This window comes from Triturus cristatus, chromosome 11 (genome assembly GCF_964204655.1).
Source record: "Triturus cristatus chromosome 11, aTriCri1.1, whole genome shotgun sequence".
NCBI lineage: Eukaryota > Metazoa > Chordata > Amphibia > Caudata > Salamandridae > Triturus > Triturus cristatus.
Genome location: NC_140594.1, coordinates 291,690,252 through 291,714,501, shown reverse-complemented (window position 1 = coordinate 291,714,501; position 24,250 = coordinate 291,690,252). Strand labels below are relative to the sequence as shown.

At 44.3% G+C, this 24,250-nt stretch overlaps 1 protein-coding gene across 2 annotated transcripts in view; it reads right to left on the bottom strand.

Moving 5' to 3' along the window:
• THOC5 (THO complex subunit 5) overlaps window positions 1-24,250 on the bottom strand; it is a 332,064-nt gene that overhangs the window by 235,034 nt on the left and 72,780 nt on the right. Inside the window, exon 2 of one of the 2 annotated variants that reach the window (XM_085636167.1) lies at window positions 15,534-15,641. In XM_085636167.1, coding sequence (XP_085492293.1) covers window positions 15,534-15,629 — 96 coding nt within the window. In that variant the 5' untranslated portion in view covers window positions 15,630-15,641. The remainder of the gene's footprint in view (window positions 1-15,533; window positions 15,642-24,250) is intronic. The other variant, XM_085636168.1, reaches the window with a different exon arrangement.

Here is a 24,250-nt window from a genome sequence, read left to right as displayed (position 1 = left end):
ACTGTCAGTCATAACAATCGGTTCTGATGATGATCTCCACTGCTAATAAGTAGCTGGCTGATACAGACCCCCCTCCTCTTAGGTCCTATCCTTACAAAAGAGGAAGACGGGACCAGTGCTGACATTCCTCCCTGCAAGTCTGATGAGTAATTTTTAGTAGAACGGTCTTCCACGCCTCACAAGCGAGAAACTTTAGAAACCCTTGGGGAAGGACGGCGAACCAAAACAAAAACTCCTGTTCCAATTTCTCACATCCCAGTGGCGACAGCTTTTCAATTTTGTGGATTGTGTTTCTCAGGATAGAAGTATACGTGCTTGCTTCTCTCTGCGTCCTTTCCCCGCATGGAGGGGGAGAGTCATGTGGGTGCTGGGGAAGTGCGACAATTGGAATATGCGTTTCTAAGGAACTAAAACGGAATTGAAAATAATGAACTCATCAGAGAAATGGGTAGAGCCCTGAGCAGACACCTGTACTACAGCTCATTATCTCAGTGGTCAGTCAGCAAGACTTGTCAGGAGAAGGCAGTCCCAGGCAAAGCAGTAGCCACCTTCTGAATGATATTGTGCATTGAACCCGCAAGGATTATTCATTGGGAACTCCCTCTTTACACCCTGATCACACATAAAACTAGTATTCAAATTTGAAAGTGCTACTTGAACTGGAAATACATTTCTGACGCAGTTTGTTAAAAAATGTACACAATTCTGCAAGAGAAAAACAAACAAGAAAGTTAACAAGCACTAGCAATGCCAGCAGTGAAGGCTTTAATGTAGTAACATATGCAAATACAGGCATGCATAAATGATGTTTGCGTGGTTATCACATTAAAAGCAGACCAACTGTCTTTGCCGAAGCTTGTTAACCTATATGTTGAGCCTGGAGGATAACTCTTACAGGAGCATTGTGTCTCCTTCCATCAATATGTTGACGTCACCCAACTAATATCTGAAAACAAACTGCTCAAACAGTCTTGAGATGCTTATCATTTGCATCTAAGAAATTCAGGCCATGTTGATGAATATTTGGGAAGAAACCTGTCTGATCGCATCCCGTTACTAATGTTCATAACATGGGGTAAATACAAGACATTTTTCTGGTCGCTTGAGGAACGTGACTGATAACTTCTTCCAGGAGAATGTTGAATCTACAAGGGAATTAAAGTCGAAGTGGGAGAAGCATACGGTGGTGATATGGGGCAAGTGCCTTGTATCTAGGTAAGGAGTCAAGAAAGTTCTAAACAGGAAAATGAGAACTACTAAGGAGGACATGAGGTAACTTGAGGGCGAAATTCTGTCTCAATAAAAAGACTGGTCAACACTGCTTATAAAATGATTTCATGTAACTATCGGAGGAACTGAGGCTCCATGACTACTTGTAGTACAAAGCTAGACAACACGAAGAGAAGGGCTGGTCGGTGACTTTTTCGATTGATTGCTAAGATAAGAATGGAGGACTAGCATGCTCTTATTTTTTATCTCTAGGCCCCTGTGGGATCTTTGGTGTATTCACAGATGGAAATTACTGACAGGTTTGTGGCATAAAACAAAAAAAGTGAGCATGCTGTGCCAATCATGCCTACGTCTTCAAGGCGTGCATATGCAAGATCGGCAAAGCTTAATCAGTTAAGGCAGATGCAGGATGAGGAGTTGAATACCCCACCCATGGAACTGGAGCTGAAAAACACGATCAGAAGCTTAGCAAAGTGTGCAACACCAGGCAGTCATGAGACAGTGATGGACTGCCATCTGAATGTACCAAGACACAAAAGAATATGCTTGCTTGATTTCCACTACATGGAAAGTGATTGGGGTGCCTATTGAAAAGCTTGGCATGGTTCCACTAAATTTTGAAGCATACCACTCTTTATCAGTGCTGTACTGATTGTAAAATATGAGGAAAAGCTGTCAACTAGGATATCTGGGGTGTTGTCGTCTGGTGCTTCAATGTCAGTCTGTGTTTTTTACTGATCAGCAGCACATCAGCCAATATTACAAGACTGTTTCATATACTAGTGAATCCATTAATAGAGGCTCCCCTATGAACAGTAGCTTCCATCCACACTGAAAAAGCCTACGACTTCTTAAGCTTATTCTTTTTTTTTCCCCAAAATACTTTATTGGTTTTCACAGGGTATACAGAAAGCATATACCCGGTTAAGCGAGGGTGTCTAAATTTACATGTGTGCATAAAGCATGTGGGTAATGCGCCTTTATGGACCACATGAGCCCGATCAGGCGTCCAGTGGCAGAAGAGAAAGGGACAGGCTAAGGAAGAGGGAAAGTGAAGAGAAAGGAGTAGATGAGGGGGAGGGGGAACCGTTAGACGATACATATTTTGGCACACGGGAACATCATTGGCAACTTTACATACTTTGATGTACTGTTACGCATAATAAAGGATATTTCGCTTACATACAATAGTACAGGTGCAACGGCTTTGAGGTCACCGATTATGTTTCTGTGGTGAGGGCTTTGTTCATGGGGGTTCATAAGAGTCTAGAAACGTGTCCAATGAGTTCCTTAGCGACCTGGAAGACGGCTTCCAGGGGGAGTTTTGTAGTGCTATATTGTCCGCCCCTCTGAGATGGATGTTCCAGTTTAACCAGCTCTTGTATGTAGTCTTACTGGTTTCCTTCCAATTGGCAAGAACCATTTCCACTGCCGAGGTTAGTAACAGGTCAAGTAGGTCTTTGTCAGAATCATTTCTCAAGTTTGTGTTTTTGCATGCCGTGGGCAAGTTGAAGGAGTCTCTGACCATAGTACACTAAAAAACACCACTTATCAGGACAAAGACTTTGTCCCAAAACGATTTAAGTACTGTACACTGAAAGAGGAGGTGGGCTAGGTCCCCGGTCTCCCGATTACAGTTCCAGCATATTGCATCCTTTCTAAGCCCTAGTGCAAGTAGCCTGGCCGGGGTCCAAAATGCCTTGTGTAGTAGCCAGTATTTGGTTTGGGAGAGAACCGGGGGGGATCTTGTTACGTGAGACGGATCTCCATATTGCGGGCCAGTCCTGCTTTTTGTTGGCTCTGGGTGCAGTTGCCCCCAGAAGGCTGTAACCTTACCATTAAGTCTAGAGGATTTTGGTCGGAGGAGTTTGTATATCTGTGAGACTTGGTGGCCCAGTTTGTTAATATTTGTCACAAATAAGGAGAGATACGACGGTTGTACGGTAGATAGTTTGGCTTTTGTGAGGGCCGATCTAATTTTTAAGACGTTGTAAAACTCCATGTCCGCCAGACCATACCTCGCCTGGAGGGCTGAGAATGTAATTGGGTATGTGTTGTTTTCTAGTTGATGGGGGAAGAGTATTCCTTTCTTAATCCATGTGTCTAGGGTTAGGCTTTTGCCTTTTTACCTTATCTTGCTATAGGCCCAGAGTGATTCCAGTTTAGACCCTTTTATACTATGCTCCAGCTTTTTAATCAACCTCAAGTAGTGCTTCTTTTGTGTGTTTAAAAATGGATTTGGAGGAAAGTGGGTTTAATCTATTTGTTGTTAGGAGTGCAAGGGGGCTTAGATTATTAAGAATGGCCCTCTCAACCTCTAGCCATGCCGGGGTCTAACCAGCAGGTGGAGTAATCCAGTATGAGCCTTGTTTAGCCAGGAAAGCCAACTGATATAGCCTGAAATCTGCTAAGTTCACCCCTCCTAGTATTTTATCTAGTCTTAGTTTTTTTATACTGATCCTTGCTTTTCTCCCGCGCCAAAGGAAGTTAGATATGAGGTTAGCTATTTTGCGGTGAAAGTTGTCTGTAAGGAGGAGCGGGAGCATACCGATGAGGTAGTTAACCATCGGGGTGATCATCATTTTGATTGTCTATATTCTGCCCCGCCATGTAATGAATTTTGGTGACCATGCTTCCAGAAGCTTCTTTATTTTCCCTAGTAGTGTTTTCTCATTCTGGTGTAGGGTCTCTATCATGTTTTTACCAAATTCAATGCCTAAGTATTTGATGTATCGTGTTTGCCATGTTAGCCCCGACTCTCCCAGGACATCTCTCGTGCAGTAAATGTTTAGTGTCTTAAGTTCTGATTTCGCTCTGTTGAGTTTGTACCCCGAGAGGCTGGAGTATCTAGTTATTGTGTCCATCAGGGCATCAATTGGTGTCCTCGGTTGTTCTGTTACAATTGGTATCTCGTCTGCATAGGCGGCAAGTTTTATTTGGATGCCATTGATATACACCCCCTTAATGTTAGTGTCTGCTTTGATGTCCCTGATAAGGAGTTCTAATGCTAGCAAAAATAAGGATGGGGACAGTGGGCACCCCTGCCTAGAACCTTGTTGTAGCGTGAAAGGCTCAGAGAGCGACCCATTAATGACAATACGGGCAGATGGATTTCTATAGAGGGCCATAACCATGCGTATATAGTCCTCTCCTAGGTTGAAGGCTTGCATGCAGCATCCTAGGAGAGCCCAGGAAACCCTATCGAAGGCCTTCTCGGCATCTAAGGGGATTGCTACTACCAGTTCAGCCTTAATGGTGGCAGGCTCTATGATGTGGCACAACAGGCAGGTGTTATCGTTAGACATGCGAGTACGGAGGAAGCCTACTTGGGAGTTGCTTATTAGTTTTGGGAGAACCGAGTTGAGTCTGACCGCTAGGATCTTAAAGTAAATTTTGCAGTCTACGCTACTCAGGGATATAGGCCTATAGTTTTTCGTTGAGAGATGGTCCTTCCCTTCCTTCGGAATGACTATTATGTTAGCTTCCGTCATAGTTTGTGGCGTGGAGCCTTTAGCAGCAGTGTGGTTAAAAATGTGTTTCATGGTTGGTTTTAGTTGTTCTAGGAAGGTTTTGTAAAAGGAGGCTGTAAACCCGTCTGGGCTAGGGGCCTTGTTGTCTTTTAGGAATCTGACTGCCATTTCAATCTCTGTGTAACGAATTTCCTGACCTAGCTTATTTTTCTCTTCTTTGTTTAGCTGCGGCAAATCGAGTTCAAGGTATTTGGTACATTCTTCTAAGTTCAGGGGCCGTTCATTCTTATAGAGTTCCTGATAGAACTCTTTTAAGGTTCTAAGGATATCTTTGTGTTTGGTATGTGTTCTGTTGTCAGGGTCTTTAATGGATGAGATTACAAACTGGTTGCATTTGTGTTTGAGATAGGAAGCGAGCAATTTCCCCCGCTTTGTTAGCTTCGCATAGATTGAGAGCTCCAAATTTATTAACCGATAGCCCTGCCCTTTCACTTAGAATTTTGTTGTACTCATTTTTTTGGTGTTAGTGATGCGAGAAGCTCGCTATTCTGTATGGAAGTAGCGTGGGCTTGCTCCAAACTTTTGATCTCCTGTTCTAGCTGGTTTAATCTCAGGTTGGACCACTTATTGATTTTTGTCTTTATTCCAATTAGTGTACCTCTGATGGTAGCTTTTAGTGCGTCCCAGAGCGCATTAGTGCTAGTGTCCGGAGTGTCATTGTGTTTAAGTTCGTCTGTTATAGCATCGTCGATCTTTTTTTTATTTATTTTTTTTTATTTTTTTTATCAGCAGGGTCTGAGAGTACATCGCTGTTAAAGAGCCATCTCTTTGGAACACTCTCATTATGACACCCAGCCAGTTTTAGGCTAATACACGAGTGGTCCGACACCAGTGTAGGGGCTATGTCCATGTGTTCGATTAGTCATGTGTGTGAACCAGAAATGAGGATATAGTCTATCCTGGTGTAGGAGTTGTGTGGGTTAGAATAAAAGGTGTAGTGTCTGGGTGCTGGAGGCGCCATGCGTCCTTAAGGTTATATTTGAAGCATATGTTTTTAAGTACAGCATGTGAGCTCGTGGGGTGGTATTGGCAGGTGGATTGTCTATCTGTTATGTGGTCTAAAGGATTGTTGAAATCCCCTGCTACCACCATGAGGTCGTTTTAGGGGAACCTTTCCAACGTGCTGGACACCTTCGACCAGAAGGCTGGATCGTTCGTGTTAGGTCCGTATATGTTTGCTACGTGAATGGACTTCTCCCCTTCTCAGGTGTGTGACCAGGAGTCTGCCCTCATTGTCATGGGACTGTGAATCTAGTGAGATGTTGGATCTTTTCGATAACAGGGTAATTACCCCCCCCCCCCCCCGTTTCTTTTTAACAGCATGCGAGCAAGCCATCGGTGAGATCCAGTTACCTCTAATACGTTTTGCGTCTTCCCCAGTCAGCTTAGTTTCTTGTAGAAAGATTATATCCCCTTTGGTTTTGGCTAAGTAATCTAGAAATTTCTGTTGTTTGATTGGGTGGTTAAGACCTTTAACGTTTAGGGACACTATGTTGAGGTCAGTTGCCAGGGTGAGTGTGTTATTGCAGGTCACCAGGTGGGATGTTCTGTGGTAGATACAACAGCACTATTCCCCATGGACCCCCCCCCATTGCTATCTGGGTCCAGGAGGGGAAAAGTCACCCTAGGAGGCCGCTCCCTCCCCCCCCCACACCCCTCCCCCCCAAAGACCTGTTTCAGATGTGTTTTCCATATGTCTCAAGTACACTCTGGGAAGCCATTTCTGGTACTCTTGCGGGCCAGACCTCCCTTCTTGGTCATACAATAAGAAGTGCCACCCACCATTTATAGGAAAGAGAAAGGTGAATAAGGAAAAAAAGGCTAGAAAATAGAGAAGGTAGAGAAAGCACAGACTGAGAAGCCCGTCAATATGTGAAGCATTCTGCAACCACTGGGGATCTTCCGCCCCCCCCCCACTCCATCCCCTCCACTCCCCACTAACTGTAGACCTCGTATGTCGGAGGTGCGATGGCAGGATCGTCATTCCGTCTCTCAGAGAATAACTGATCGGTAAAACTATATCGTTAGTCTGCCCATGTGTATACCTGGCATGGTTACCTGCAAGGCACTGACAGTGAAGTAAGCACTCTGGCCATGAGGCTGAAGTTGTTTGACCTTTCACGTCATAGATATCGTAGATACCTTGCCCTCTAACCAGAGTCATGTTATAGCCAGTTTAAAGGATACTAGTGTAATGTCATAAAAAGAGTAATATCTTCACTTGTCCTGGGTACAACATTTTAGGGTGCATTTTCACACGAGGTAGCTACTGAGGTAGATCAAGTTTGATGTTTCCCGTCACAGATATCGTAGATACCTTGCCCTCTAACCAGAGTCATGTTATGTTCCCTTCTTAAGCTTCAACCACTTATTCAGTAGTTGGTGAAATGGGATTCAGGAATGAAATACAGGGCTGTATCAAACTCCTATATGTGAACCCTAAATATGAGTAGGTTCTCTTATGTGCTCAGTCAGTTCAAAGGGTGACAAGACAGCGATGCCCCCACTCTTATGCATTAGCACTGGAGCCACTGGCCAAGCTGGTCTGGAGACATGGCATTAATTGAGATACTGATCTACACAGATACACACATTACATCTTTCCACACACAGATTATGTGCTCCTTTATTTTCGGAGTATCTCTCGGGTCTTTGATTGCATTTTATCAAATCTGGAAACTTGTTAAATTGTCTGCCTTGAGAATAAACATGGACAAATCTTGCCTGTTTCCAATATGGCCAGCTACAGATCTGAACAACCTACAATACTGCTTAAATAGGAAATGGCAACATTTATGTATCTAGGGTTACACATGTATCACAACATGTCCAGATTATTGATGGAAATGACATTAAGACAGTAGCGAGATTGTGAACTATTGTGACAGTTTAGGAAAAGCTCCTGCTCTTAGTGAAGGGGATGGTGCCACGCTCTATAATGGTTCTAGCTGATTTGTAGGCATACATGTGAGATTCCACAGAGACATGTTTAAAGCTCTAAATTTATAGATGATTGACCTGACCTAGGGTCGGCTCTGCAGAAGCTCCAACTGCTGATCACAGATGTCTGGCTGAGTTTTCAGGGTTACCTACACGATTATCAGGCAGCACAGCTGCAGCCAGTGACTGGATGGCTTGATGAAGAGGGTATAAGGTGACGCACTTTTTGCGACCTGCACCCATGGGAATGTCCATTTTCAAAGTATCGTTTGGGCAAAGTTAATGTTAATGTTATTAGAACTTATATAGCACACAGCTACCCTAAGGTGTCCCGGCGCTTGCTGTAGTTCTCCCAACACTTGCAACGAAAGAATCAAAACAACCAAGTTTTGAGCACCTTCCTAAAGGAAAAAAGATCCTTAGAATTCCTTAATTCAAACGGAAGCTGATTCCAGGCCCTAGGCGCTCCTGCCACAAAACTTCTCCCACCCCATCTGGCTTTCCTTATGATGGGAAGGATGATAAGCTTTGCTCCCAGGGAGCGTAATGATCTTGCTGGAACATACCAGCGAAATTGTTGTCTTAGATGTAAAGAGCCTGTATCCTGCAAAGCGCGAAAGACTAAACAAAGAGCTTTGAATAGAATGCGCTTTTTTACAGGTAGCCAGTGAAATTTCCTTATGGCACCTGAAATAGGGGTAGACCTTGACGTTCCGGTAAGCAGCCTAGCTGCTGAGTTTTGGAGCATCTGGAGTTTATGAAGGTTACCTTCCTGCGTGTTCAGATAGAGACTATTGCAGTAATCAAGGCGAGACAAAATCAACGCTGTGACCACGGTGAATTTGCATTCTATGGGTAAAAGCGGGAGCACTTTTCTCAGGCTCCTAAGAATGTAGTAGGTAGAGGAAACTACCGCATTCACCTGGGCTTGCATAGAGAGGCATTCATCCAAAACTACACCGAGATTTTTTGCTTTTCTCGAGGGGACTGGAAGGGTGCCCATAGATTCCGGCCACCAACTAGGGGTCCAAATATTGGCATTATTGCCATACAGCATCACTTCCGTCTTATTTGCATTGAGCTTTAAACAATTTTGTGACATCCAATCTCCTACCGACCTCATACAATCCTGTAGTCTTTCCCCTGATGCCCTCTCCTGGCCTGGAAGCATGGAGATTACAATTTGAGTGTCGTCAGCGTAAGATGTCAGAAAAAAGCCGAACGATTCAATCAAATGGGCCAGAGGGGCTACATAAACGTTAAAAAGGGTAGGGCTAAGGGAGGAACCCTGTGGGACCCCACAAGGAAGTGAGAAGGGGTTCGAGACGAAATCACCCCAAGCCACTGACTGTCGTCTATCGGAGAGAAAGGACTCTAAAAGAGACCAGGCTTTCTTCCGTATACCGCAGGCCGACAACCGGTCCATCAGGACTCCATGATGGATTGTGTCGAAGGCCGCGGAAAGGTCAAGCAGGATCAGTCCGGCTTTGCCGCCTTGATCCAAGCCTCGCCTAATTTCATCCGTGGATTTGAGAAGAGCAGTCTCGGTACTGTGTCCCTCTCTAAAGCCAAACTGGGTGGGATCAAGGGCATTAGTATCACGCAAAAAGGTACTCAGTTTGCTGTTCAAATGTTTTTCCACCAGTTTCGCCGGAAGGGGAAGATGTGAAATGGGGCGAAAGTTGTTTGGGTCATTCATGTCCAAATTGGGTTTCTTCAGCAAAGGAAGCACCGAAGCGGTCTTCCAACGTTTAGGGAACTGGCCAAGAGTAAACATAGCGTTGAAGATGTTCGTCAGTATCAAGGCTATGGGTTCAGGTGCCAATTTTGCTATTGCCACAGGGCAGGGGTCATAAGGTGACCCAGATTTAGCAGTAACCAGAGAATTAAGGGTCTCCGAGTGTATTATAGGAGGAAAAATATCCAAGGTGGATTTTAGCTCCGGACAGGCCTTCAAGCCAAGGTTGGTGTTGACCGGGTCTTTAAAGGTTTCGAAAAATTTTGCTACTTTATTCTGGAAAAAAATGGCAATTTCCTCACAGAAACCTCTTGTCGGCGTTAAAAGAACGGAAGGTGGATGCGCCAGTCTGGTTACTATGTTATAAAGTTCCTTAGTGGAATTACTTGCAAGCTTGATCTGGTGTGCAAAAAACTATTTTTTAGTTTGCAACAGTAAGTGTTTATAGCACTGGATACTTTGTTTATAAGTATCTTTGGCAGCTGGAAGATAACCCTTCCTCCAAGCCCGTTCCAGCTGTTTACAGATTAATTTTTGTGACTTCAGATCTGAAGAGTACCATGGGGCTGTAGGTTTTAACCTTTTAGGGATGATGATTTTTTTAGGAGCAAGAGTGAGTCAGACCTCCTCCAGCCAAGATGTATATATCGAGGCGGCTTCTTCCACATCTGAAGGGAGGGGTTTCTGTGTGGAGAGTAGGTGATCCCTAAGGTCATTTCCAACAACCTTATTCCATGATCTAATTTCCTTAGGCTCCCCCCCCCCCGTGGAGGTATTACCCTGGTCTTTTCCACCTTTTACCTCGAACCTGACTGCATAATGATCAGACCAGGCCAGGGGAAGGCTCTCAGTAACCGAGATCTGTGTGGAGTTGGAGAAGATCCCATCCAGCGTGTGCCCAGCCTGATGAGCAGGGTCCTGCACCAGTTGTCTAAACTCCATACTACCCATAAGGTCAAGCAATTTGCCAGTGTCTCTGTCCCCATCCATTTCTAGATGAAAATTAAAATCACCTAGAAAGGTAAATGACTCCCTGGTCAGACCGTCTTCCAGCAAAGCTCCCACCTCTGTTAGAAAAGGGCTCCTAAGACCCAGAGGTCTATATATTAAAACACCCCTAAAAGTGTCACAAACCTTAAGATGATTAGGCTGATGGATACAAAAAGAGACTACTGGCAGCACTGCTTTTCTCATACAAGGCTCAGAATGGCTTAGACACCAGAAGTACCACTGCAGTACTATCACATGTGATAGTGACAGTGGTGAACATTGTATGGTGGTCAGATGTAGGATTTCTAAAGATCAGTGATCTGTTTGAGAACTTTTCACCTTTGAAACTCTTAGGCGGTTGTACCCTGTTCTCGAGGGTCATTTTCTGTCATGGGGGGTGGGGAGGAGGGGATAATGAGAGTGTTAAAAAGTACCTGAAAGGTTGTGTTGGGAGAAAGCCCAGCTCCTTTGACAATCCAGACACTAATTAACACTGTGTGGGACGAAAACAATTTGTTATGATCTTGTACAGAGAATTACTCGAAATGATGAAAATATCTTTCTATCCACTGTGAGTGTGGTGGAATGAAGATATTGATCAGGAATTAAACAAAGCTGAACAGTTAAAAGCATTGTAACTGTGCTGTAATTGCTAGGAACTGGAAGTTGAAATCAGTGCAACACAATCTACTGCACCACACACACTTAACACTGTGTAAACAGACTTTTTTTTTTTAAAAAGGAACTGAACGAACAACAATCAAATATACATAAAAACACCAGAACCACCACATCCATGCTTTAGCAAAATGCAGAAGCTACCAAAGGAGAATTGTACGAAAAGCAAGAGTTTTCAAGAACCTAGCTCAAGCTATGGAGATTTCAAGAATCGATAAAGGCAAGGTGTTAAGGCCTCCTCAAAGGAAATATTTCCTTATCTTTAGGTGTGTTCCGCTTCAAATTGAAATCGCCAATGGAGAGGTTTTAAAGCGATGACAAGCTGGTCAGCAATGAATTCCAAGAGGTCATCCGTAAAGGGACTACTCTTTACTAGTCAGTGATGCCAGTGGGTATGGGATTGTAAATAATGAGACATTCATAGCAGGATAAATATTGGAATTTAGGGATGCTGCAGGCATAAATGTTTTTGTAAATGAGTGGAACTTCCCCTCCTGACTTATTTGATCTTTGCAAATAAGTGACATATGTATTGCAGTAAAGTGTCAACTGCAGGTTGAGATGCTGACTTAAACTATGTATTAGTAAAGGCACGATGGAGCCCTGGTTGGCATTGCCATTTCGATTGCTAAGAGGGACATTGCACGGTACTGGAATTCTGCGGATCCTCCTCCCTTTGTAGTGGCACTTTGCAATGATCGGCATGTATTAAGACACCATTTAGTTTTCAAACTGAGGAGGAATGACCAGTATGTGTCAATATTACAGCTATTAGGTTGTTAATACTAAGATATTTTTACAATATTGGATCTGTTTGGCTTACTTTATGAGCCAAATCTACTGATGTAAGTCAAGGAGTTCTTGAATTTGTTGAGATGACGTATAGCGAGAGTGTCGATTCATCAAAAAGGACACAGAAAATGTAGAAAGATTTTTGATAGGGAGTATTTGGCAAGAGTACTTTTAGGCTGTTCCGGTGTTAAGCACTATGCTTGAGGTCTTTGGGAGTTTATTTTGTGGAGTCTTTTTCATATGTAATCCCGGGAAAGGATTCTTCATGGAATATCCATTCAGAAACGTTCACAACAGGGAAGAGCCGATTCTTTAAGTTCATAACGGTCTCTCCTTTGTGTCTTAAATGTATTTAGAAGGGTTTTGTTATCAGTGATAACCGTGCGATAATCTGAAAGTTTGAGAAAAGTCTAAGGTCGTGTGTGTGTGGGGGGGGGTGAGAATATCAATGTGAGGTTGTCAACAAGGCATTGTGCATCACTGGCATAGATAGCCAAGGAGCGTGGTGTTTCAGTAGAAGGATGTTCATCTATAGGATTTCACGGTGTGCTAGATGGTGAGGGTGCCAAATCTGGTTCCTTAGACAAAGGAATCATTTGCAGTAACTTCCTTGATGGGAGATGCTTCAGTATGAGAACACGGTTTCTATGATGTAGACTTGGAATGAGAGAAGAGGGTACAGGATCTGGTTGTGAAGCATGAGGTATCAAATTATCAGTGGCATCCAAGATGCTGGTAGATTGATTGTGAAGATTATTGCTACTTGGATGTAGTGGCAAGAAGGCGAATGAGGGTGCAACATCAGGCCCCTGACAATTGGCTCTTTCAGTATTGTCTTGCACTGTGGGGTTAGATGGGGAAAGTGTGTTTTAGGAGCTAGTAGAAGTGGGGAGAAAATGTAGGAGGGTATCCGGGAGAGGTTGCCTGGTGATTTGAACACTATGTTTCTCAGGTAGTTAAATATGATGGGGAGGATATGTAGGCATATCTGTGTGGAGTGTAGCAGGATTTTACTATTGTCATGGGTACTTATGTGCCATTTACAAAGGTGGCCTGAGTAGTCAGTGGTTGAGAATCTTCTCCCACCAGGGACACTTGAGATGGTGGAGAAATTCTAAAATTTTGTAGATCAAATATGACACCATTGGAGAAACAACATTGTCTTTTTCCTTCCTCGCATTCTCTCTAGTATGTATGACCTGACTGCTAAATGTACAGCACTCTGATACCAAGAAAGGTCGTGTTTGCGCTTTATAAAAATTTGCAAGTAAATAAATAAATCCAGATTTTAGAGAACTATTGTTAGGTCATGAGTGTCTTTTGGTGTTGGGTAAGCCAAAACTATTGCATGTAAGGCTCCTAGTTCCATTCTTGATTAGGCTTATTGGAGGAGTTATTTCTGACGTGCGGTTTCCAGGGTCAATACGTCTGATGGGATATTTGAACAACAAACTCTTTACTTTAAAAAGTAGGCTTGCAGATCAACCAACATGAAGGCAAGAACTATCAGATTACAGTGAAGAATGACACAGTTGCAGTGATAGATAGAAAGTCAACAGTTTTGGGAGAAGATGGCAGGAGAAGGGATGGAGGGATGACACACCCTGCCCCCCCTCCCCCCCCCCCCAAGTGAAACTTTTGATTAGAGCAACAAATGGTCAGTCAGCTGAGGACTAGGAAGGTCCATGTCCCAAATGTATCATTTTTCAGTGTTTGGTTTATGTAAACTTGCTATTCTGTTCTTTGCCTGTGGCCAGGGCCACTGGAATTATGCGATTGTGCAGCCGTGCCATTTTTGCATAATTACAGATTTGCCACATTTGCCACATAATCCATAATCTGCAGCTTTTAACAAAAACAATTGTTTCTAGATCAAACGGTTCAAATGTTGCTAAAAATGAAGCAACACGTGTTCCAGCGCAGCAGATGGCCCTTTGCAAAGCTGGACTGGTCAGCTATCTGAGGATTATTGGTCTTTTGGGGTATTATACAGGTACTAAGGAGGTGCAACTAGTGCCCGGAAAGTGTTTCCAAGTTTAAAAATGATGAAATAATACTATTACGAAATGTGCTGCATTATGCCACATAATTTACTCAGCCCTGCTGCATAATTTGACCTTCTCCTGCCACATAATTCCAGCTGCCCTGCCTGTGGCTCATTTGGATCATAATCTTTGTCATGGGTTGACCACGAGCTATGCAGATGCAGCATGAGATTAATAGTTCATAAAATACACATTTGGGTTTCTTTGACTTCACTGCTATACATGAGTAATGTAATCACATTTATTTTATCCTCAAGCAAAGAGGCTTTTGCAACCATGTCAGAACTGGAAGAAGCAGCATGGGGAAAGATGCAGCAAAGGACATAAGCAATATAAGGTAAGAGAGGAAATAATTTAAGGGACCATTGGGAAAAGACCAAAACAGATTTCGCTACATGTCTCTTTTTGAATATGAGTGGGAGAGGCTAAGGTGAGTACCTGAATGGATGGCAGACAGGAAGAGCAGCCAATCGCCCTCCAGCAGGGGAAGATGTTGGAAGAAAGGAAAGCAAACTGTAGGGGTACATTCCCCACACTATATAAAAGCTACTAAAAAAGATGATAAACTTTGCTCAAAAATGTTTTTGGGGAATAATTTTAAGATGGACAGTGCCATTAAATATATACTAACTAGATCGGTTAGCCTGGCTTCGAATAGCAATTTGTCTTGTCGTCACGATTACACAGATCAGTGAAAGGGAGCACTGCTTCAGCGAAGTGTGTTCAGTTGTAGTCTTATACAGAAAGTGCAGAGATTGTTGGTGGCAAGGGACAAAATTAGTCTGAAACATACACTCATTTCTTAGGTTTTAGATAGAAAGCAAGGATATATGCTGTGGCACTTGGACATGGGAAAGGGTTTGTGGATTTTCTTTTTATTAATTTTTTCTAAGAATGGTGCTTTTGAAGATGGGATGATAGGCACGAAAAGAAGTTCTGATTAAATAGGCATGTTATAGGGGATGGAGGAATTTTATAAGGTAGACAAGAGTGGAGCTGGCAATATTTTAGGCTGTGGAGGAAGATTGAAAGAAACAACTGGTTAAGGGGATTGGTGTGATGAATGAGAATGGTGGGGGTCAGGGTATGAAGCAAGAAAAAGGACTTTCAGCAACAGGTAGAAGAATATTTTGCTATGAAGGTTACACAATAGATATGAAGGCGGGGAATAGAGAAATTGCAAGATCCAGTACAGCTGGGGACAGGAAGGAAGGGGGAGAGAGAGAAAGAAAGAGTGAGATACAAAAAGAGTAAGTGATTTTTTAATGTTTGTTGTGGTTAGGTAGGAGGTTTTTATGAGGCAAGTAGGTAAGAATAGGGTTTCTCTGTCTCGTTTGCAGATGTAGCTACACATATGGGCCGTCATGTTCCTTACATGTGAAAACAAGCGGCAGAGATGGTGAAAAGTGGAGAAGGTAGAACACCACTGAAGGCCCAAATGAGCAGTTCTGGGATTTCATCAATCCACCTCCGAGGGAATTGGGCAGAACAGAAAAAGTCCCTCAATGAGGGGAACCACTGGTCGTGGTGAATCTATAAAGCAGAGGAGGCACAATTTGGTCAGCTGACCACTCCAGTGTGCTCTCATACCTGCTCATTGTCAGAGCGGCTCCGTTTGCCATCCACTGTACCACCATCAGTTCGGATTACCTTGGGTTTCCTCTTTTTGTTTGGGTCCGAGGACATTTTCAATGTTGTCTGTTGGAAGAAAGGAGAATAAAGTCACATCATTAAACTGTGATCTGAAAGATGTTGACCAGTATAATAAGCAAACAGACATTTTCATAAGCTTACAGCACACTATAAAATAATGAATGCCTATTCTCCAATTGATTTTGTGGGTACTGCTAATGGGATTCATATAGCTATAAGAACTACTGTGGGACACAATCTCTGCTCACATTCCACTGCATTGTCACACACTGGTCAATGATGGGAACAGTACAATGTAATGGACTGCATCAGATCACGCTACAAAGCCATACTAACCGCATACTGTGCTATATGCCAATATCAATAACATAACATAAAAGTATTATAGTATGTTGTTTATTAAAATACTTGAGTTCCTTGTGAGATAATAATTGGCCTTTCTGTATTAATGGTGTTGGAATCAAAGTACACCACGCTTACATGGAATGATCTCCCCGAGACTTGCCTTCAAACTCTGTGTGTGTGTCTGAATTTTCCCATGGTCATTTTTAGGTCTCGCCTAGGCAATGGATGCCTCTCTCTCAAGACATGGTGTATCTTCTAGGTTGGATTTCAGCACGCCCCTCGCTTTTGATTTGTCTGTGTGTCTTTCGAAATTCCTTTCCGTTCTGTGGTGAATTGTTCTGATGTGTCCCTCCATTCTGTGTGTTGTTCACGCTCATTGCAACTGGCCCGGTAACATGTATTCTTTCTCGTGTGCATTTCTGCTAGTTTTGTCACACAACTTTTTTTGTTTGCTTTGGGTCGAGTTTTCTGAAAGTTGTGTGTAGGAAGCTGGCTCTGTATATACTATACCAAAGTAAGGTATAGTGTGCACAGAGTCCAGAGGAACCCCATAGGTAGGCAGAGGTAAAAGTAAATAATACCTTACTCTCTATTTGTGGAAGTGTGGGTGAGCAGTAAGGCTATATCAGAGGGTAGTGTTAAGCATTTATTGTACACACTCAGGCACTCACACACTCAAAGACTGAACTCAGACTAATTTGTTTGTATAAAAAATATTATTTAGTAATTTTATTTATAGACCAAAGCCAGGCCTGGTGCAGATAAGTGAAATAAATATTTTGCAAGATTTATGCAGTGAATTACAATTGAATGCAGGTCAAAATGCAGTTGGTTGATTTACAGGTAAATCAACAGTCAGAATTACTTTTCAGTTACTTTGTAGATTACTGTACATGTTACTTATTGGATTACTTTTTAAGTTACTTTTGCTAATCAGTGTGATATGCCTAGATAAGCAGTTCGGGCTGGACTGTTCCTATGAGGCACAGGGTCAAGACTGATTTGCATATGGCCAGGTCTAAACTGGGGTGGCATGGTGAGCAAAAGAATGATGGATTTAACCCAGATCTCTTGACTGGGGGTGAATGTTTTGATTTGTTCTGCATTCCGTCCATCAATTGTGTGCCTTTTGCTAGATATCACACTGGGACATTCCCTAGGCAAAAGGCAAGTAATTCAGTGTTTACACATATGCAGTTTCTTAGAATTTTCATACGAACTAACTCCACACTTAAAAGATTTTTCACAGGAAAGCAGTCAATGCAGTCCTATGGGAGAAAACAGTGTTATCAGTTTAACAGTAAGTACTTGTGTTTTGGAGTTGGTGTTCTGGGTTTAGAACCAGGGTAACCCCAGGGTCGAGGATGCACTCTCAAAGCACCCTCAGCGGCACTGGGGCGGCCGGGTGCAGTGTGTTGAGTCCTAATATTATCCAAAGGGGGACCTGGGGTCTTCGGGTGGTGACAGCTCACGGGCACACCACTTGGATGTGGGAGGAAAGCTTCTGGGGTTTAGCTCAGGGCAAAGGGGATCAGAGTTAGCACACAAGGTTCACCCACAGCGGCACAGGGGCGGCCGGGTGCAGTGCTGATTTGGCATCGGGTGCCCTGTTGTGTTCAATGGGAGTTGCCGGTTTTGGATTTTGTCTGCAGGCTCAGTCAAGGAACAACTGGGCAGGTGAGTTGGAGGGCTCGGGACGTAGGTGCACCTCGGCTTCTCTTCTCCAGGGCAAAGGGCAGATGGATGCAGGCAGGGATGTGAATTGCAAGATTGAGGATTCTTTGCTTTGAAAAATAAATGTTCATAAAAAACAAAGCAGGAAAAAAACATTTTGCTAAACTACTGTAAAATTTCAGGTGCCATTTCTTTGTAGCATCATTTAGTAACATGTGTTGATTCATGCTAATATTTCCCAAAAATATTCATAATGGAAAATCAGTGAAACCACTCAACAAGATTATGGGAAACACAAATAAACAAGCATTGGCAAAGCCAGTAGATCTGAAACTGGTGGTCAGCTTTTTAGTTGCGTCAGTGTGTGACTTGTTTTGGCATGGTTTTTGTAAAACTACATTGGTGTGGGAGCTGCCGGGCCCTCACCATTATAACAAAATAGTTTTTGGGTCTCAAAAAGCACACACTGCCACAGCAGTTACTGACCCTGAACAAAACTACTTTGTGTGCCGATATGCGGCTCACTTACTCACTGTCACTCACAGTAAAGCCAGCCAATACAAAGAGACAGAAATTTAATAAACACAAAAGGTCACGGTCAACGCCAGACCAGATTAGGGGCTCTATTATTAAAAAAAGTCTCAAAAGTGCACCCAAGGTATATGTCCTTACATTAGGTGCAGCTATACAGCTTTCGTGAATTCCCAAGAATTTACAGAAGTAGGACAAGAAATAGTACTCCTAGAAAATATGTGTGAACTGCATTTTAGCATGGGCAAATATTCATGTGTAGATTTGCTCATGCAAAAGTTGGAGTGTTTGCAAGTTCACTTTCCCTTCAACCACTTTTTTCCCCCAACTCTGGAAGAAGGTTTACGTCTGCCATTGTCAGGAGTAAATTTACAACATTTCTCAGTATGGGAGAAGAGTTGTTGTAAACCCTTAAAACATGCAAGTTAGTAGGTTTGCACAGACTCAAAAGGGCATTCTAACCCTGGAACTATTGCGTACAACTACCTTCAGCCCCAGTATGTAGATCTGTGGAAACGTGGCAATAAAAGGGGATTGCAAGTATTCAAAAACTACTATGGTATGATCCCTGACATAATCAGAGAGGCTATATCTGAGCTCTTATTTAATGAGATTGCGGCCATAATTTGTCGCTGCACTACATGGCACCAATGGGGTAGGTGGATTTTGTTACAGGACAAGTAGATTAATGAAGCAACCTACCCCATGGACAAGTAGATATTTTATTAAATTCCATACCCCTGATGCAGGGGTATCTTTTGAGGTCGTATCTCACCTTACAGTGCAACTCGCGGTTGGGGAGGGTGAACCGGGGAGGGGGGGGGGGATATTTGTCTCTGTGCTGAGGCTGCAGGCGATGTTGGGGAGTCCTGGAGGGGTCAACCCTCGGTAGACGCAGACTCTGGAGCACTGGTGGACCGCACTGGGACCGGTGGTCCACACTGACTCAGGCTGTAGGCGTCGGGTGCAGTGGTGGTTCCAGGCGTCTGGTTTCTTTGACCTCAGCAGGCTCGAAGTCTTTCTTGGCGGTTTCTTTTGAACAGAGCTGCTGTTCACTGGAGATCCGGTCTTTGTGGAAGGCACAGTCAGTCCTCCCAGGGATTCTGGAGGTCGCTGGCAGCAGGACAAAGTGACTTTTGGCGCAGGATCACTGGATACTGAAGACGGGCCGGTAGGGCTGGGGCCAAGTCAGTTGTTCTCTGCAGTCTCCCCTGCTGGGGGTCTTTTTTTTATCCTTCTTTGTAGGTTGTGGGAATCTGTCTTTATGGTTCAGGACTGCCCCCCAACTACTGTATTTAGAGGGTGTTTTAGGGGTCTCGAGGACAGTAGCCAATGGGCTACTGACCTTAGAGTGACTACACCCTTGGTGTGCTCACCCCACATGGGGGAGTTGGCAAAATCCCTAATCCTGATTGGAGAGAGCCTGCCATCTGCAAGATGGCAGGCACTGAGGAGTGGGCTTCACCTCCCCTCCCCCACCTGAGGGGTGTGGTTGGCAGAGGTGGGCACACCTTCTGGGCTGCTCTAATTTTTCCCACCTGTCTTCCTGCCGAAATGGGGGTGAGACAGGAAGAGGGCCGGCTACTGATAGAAGGAGAGGCAGGGGGTCGTGTTACAAAGGCAGCAAGGCCTTTAAAGCTCCCCGGCCACAGTTGGCTCTGCCTGACCTGGGGGAGGTGTGAGCACCTCTGCCCAGGAAAGCTTTGTTTCTGGGCTCAGGGAGCAAAGGCTCCCACCCCAGGGGTCCAGAATTATGTCTTGTGGTGGCAGGCTGGTGTTTACCAGTCAGGGTACCCACCAGTGGCTAGTTGATTTTCAGGGGGCATCTCTAAGATGCCCTATGAGTGCATTGTATAATAAAACCCACTCTGGCATCAATGTGGGTTTATCATGCTGAGAAGTTCGATACCAAACTTCCCTGATTTCAGTAAAACTATTATGGTGCTGTGGAGTTCATGACAAACTCTTAGACCAAATACTCTTTTATGGCTTTACTGCACTTACAATGTTTAAGAATGGACTTAGACACTGTAAGGGTATAGTGCTCACACAACTGTACCCACACCAGCGGTATAGTGCACCCAGCTAGAGGGGTGTCTTACCTATACCACAGGCAGTGGGTTGCAGACATGGCATACAGGTATGCCTGCAATGGCAGTGTGTGTGTGTTAGGGTGACAAATGCAAAACAAGCATTGGCATAGCCAATAGGTCTCACCTTTGGGACCTTATAAGTGTTTAGCCATGCAACAGTTGCATAGCTAAACACTTATAAGGTCCCAAAAACGAGACCTATTGGCTATGCAAAGCGGCCGCGAAAGTGAAAGTTATCGCGATCAAACATCAAAGCGCCCCTGCGGCCGTGAAAGTAATCGCGGTAAAAGCAGCGCGCGCACCCGCGCACATGCACTGTAGCTCTAGGCTGGCCTGGTAGCACTTTTTGGAGCCCTCTCAATAAATCTCGCCAGACCAGCGCATGTGCTGGGTCAGGCGAGACCTAAACAACAGTTGATGGACAGAATGCAAGACAGTGTCATACATTCACCCCAATACATCGTTTTTTTGCTCACCATGCCATTCCAGATTGAACCCAGCCATATGCAAATCAGTCTTGACCCTGTGCCTCATGGGAACAGTCCAGCCCGAACTGCCAAGACAGGCCCTCCATGGACTGGAAACAAGCATCCTAGGACCGGTTTCAGGGTTTCACCCCTCTTCAGCCAGGATAGCTTGATTCCAGTGGCATGGAGAGCACATGACCCACGTCTGGGCATACCCGTCCCACTCGGGAGGACAAATGCAAAAACAACAGTTGATGGACAGAATGCAGAGTAATGTCATACATTAACCCCAGTACAGAGATCTAGGCCTAAATCCATCGTTTTTTGTGTGTTAGGTACAGAACCTCTAAGGGTGGCACAATATGTGCTGCAGCCCTTAAAGGCCTTCCCTGTTCACTGTGCCCTTGGTACTCATGGTACCTTTTACAAGGGACTTACATGTCCATACCATCTTCGGCTACACCCTGCACAGATGGGGTTCCGCCCCCAGCACAGTACAGAATCCGCCCTGTTAGTGGTGTCTGAAGAACTTAAAATGACCCTTCCACATCTACCCCCACATTGGAGGAATGGGAAAATTACCTTGATTGGTGTTGGCAAGCCAAGACAGCGGTATATAAAAGTAGGGGGTGCCCCAAAAAAGGAGAGAAGATATGGGAAGCGTGGAAGGTATACCAGGGACTATGATTGGGTTTGGGGGTTTGACTGTACAGTTTATGCCTGATGCCTCTATTGGTAACCTGTACCATAGATTTGAACGTCAAAAGATTGTTTTGATTCTTGATATACTCATCGTATGTGTAAACCTGTCCTGGTTTAATAAAAAGATTTCCAAAAAAACAAAAAAGGACCCTAGCTCAAGGTGGAGCAGCTGCAATACTACTCCTAGACCTAAGCGCAGCCTTCAATACTGTCGACTATGGCTTGCTGGCTAACAGATTCTGGGAAATCGGTATTCAGAGCAATGCCCTGAACTGGTTGGAGTCCTTCATGGAGGAGAGGTCCTTCCAGGTTATAGCTTTTTCCCACCTTGCGCCCTAGCTATGGAACTCTTCCTAGGGAGATAAGATTCACAGCATCAGAAGCCACATTCAGGAAAAAACTAAAAACATGGTTGTTCAATGAGTGCGATTAATCTCCTCTTCTCTCGCTTCTCTGTGTTCATGCTTAGAGCTGGGAGGCCTTCGGGTAGCCATGTGCTCGACAAATCCCAATGACATAACATACCATGTGGCGAGAGAGGTGCACATTGGGGGTACAAAGGTACAGTTTGGGGAAAGAACACAGGCCCCCAGGAACCTGATTGGCAGGGACCCAGGGGACATCAAATCAAAGTGCATCAGTAATCTGGCAAAAAGTGGGGGGTTACTGCAACAGAAACCCAGCTTCCTACATTGTGTTTTTGGGATCTTTAGTAATATGGGCTGAATTTGACGGGCTTGTATTACGTTTTAGTAACTGTGTTTAGTGAGAGATCACTTTGTTTTTTGTTTGTGAAGTTGCCGCTTTGTTGGTTTTTTGGGTTGTTTAACAAAACACACTGAATTTAACCCCTTCAGTGCCCATGACGAGCTGGACTCGTCATGGGCTGCGGTGGCGCTGTGCCCATGACGAGTCCAGCTCGTCATGAACTCCGCCCGCTAATACAAAGCGCGGCACTGGGCGGGGAAAGGAGCGGGCATGCAAGGGGTTAACAGTATTGTAGTTTAATAACTTTTTTTTTTTATCTATTTGTCGCTTTGTAGCTTTTTTTTTTACTGAAAAGCTGCCGACTTTGAAACTGGTCAACGTCCTTTAATTGTAGGAAAATCACTTCCTTTTTAGGTCTCGCCTAGCGAAAGCAGCGCATGCGCTGCACTCACTATTGCGAGTACCTTTTGGAATCGATTCTGCCGAGGGCTTTTATGCACGCGCCTGCATGGACAAACATGGCTGCTCTTGCCATTTGTCCATAGTAGACAGCATGCGTGTCCGTAGGGACTGTGGACAGTCCCACGCCATTTTGTTGCTATAGCAACGAAAATGCCACTTCGCCTGTGCTTTGCTTTTATTTTTGCTGTCGGTTCCCCCGGGGCACAAGCAGGCATCCTCTTCTGTGTTTTTGCTGCGGTCAGCTGGTTTACTGTCTGCGTATTGCTGCTTAATAATCTCTTGACTGGCTGGCTTCTACGCTCCCATGCAACTATTCTTTTTCTGCTTTTCAAACGCTTTATGAGATTAATGCGCTATGTTGCCTGTATTTTTCCCCATCTAGAGTTCACGTTGTATTATCCAGGTTTGCAACGTGACTTGTCTCACAGTTGAATGTTTTTGCCAATTCCTTAGATATCTCTTCGGGACTGAGCATTCGTAGAATGGTGGAGTTCCATAGATCCATGGGGATTGGCCTCTTGGACTACTGCAATGTCGAAAAAAAAAACACATGAGAGACTGCAAAGACTCCACTGGGGTCTTGTGGAGTTATATTATTGTGGTTTTACATAGATACATTTCTGCAGTTGAAGGCATTATATGGCCACCTCGTTTTAAAGTGCTGGTGACGTGCAGGTGAATGGCGTATAGAAGTCATGCTGAGATCTAAGATCTGACCTGCTACAGTCCTGCTGACATGCAGCAGCAGGCATGCTTAGCCCTCACATGCAGGATTCCTGCAGGGCTCTAAGGTCTGACAGGCAGGAGGCATAAACTCTGAGCTGTGATGAGAAGGCCTCATGCTCACTGCTCCGACTCTCAAAGGCAGCACGTACATAGAAGATATGGTTGATTACAATAATATATAATGTTGCAGACTTTCGGATGCTACAGAACGTAAAACTTTACAGTAAAACTTTGGCATAATTTAAATGAAATGCGTGAAATTCGGACATACTTAGAAGGTTCCGCTATTTGTTTTTGGCAGGCGATGACAGCCTGCTTGCATCCCAGGAGTACAGCATGCGCGCCCCTCGCTTGTTTAGAAATGCGAGAGGCACTTAAGACAGCCCAGGAGGCTCAGCACGTGCTGCTGGGCCACGTGTATCTCGTAGATCACAGATATTATTAATGCTTGATAAAGTGACTGCCCCAAAGGCACTCATTATGACTGGGATTGACTTTGGTGCAGATATACCGGGGTGCCGGAATCTATATTACCACCTGGTATCTCCCCTGGAAGTCCAGCTATTACAAGTTTTTTTTCCGCCCAAATGGAGAATGACTGCTCGGACCTCGAGTTACCAGGTGCTTAACTGAGAAGTTTTAAAACCACTGCCATTTTGGAACGTGTCAGCTGGAGTACCCACACGGTCTTGGGGGCTGAGGTGGGGGTGGGGCAGAGGTGCTTGTGCCTGTCTGGGGAGACTCCCTACCTCTCACTCGCTACCTCTCACTCGCTACCTCTCACTCTGCTACCTCTCACTCTGCTACTCTCTAACTCTGCTACTCTCTAACTCTGCTACTCTCTACGCGCACACATATATAGGTGTGTGTGTATATATATATATATATATATATATATATATATATATATATATATATTTTACCTACTGGCGGTCGCCAGTAGGTA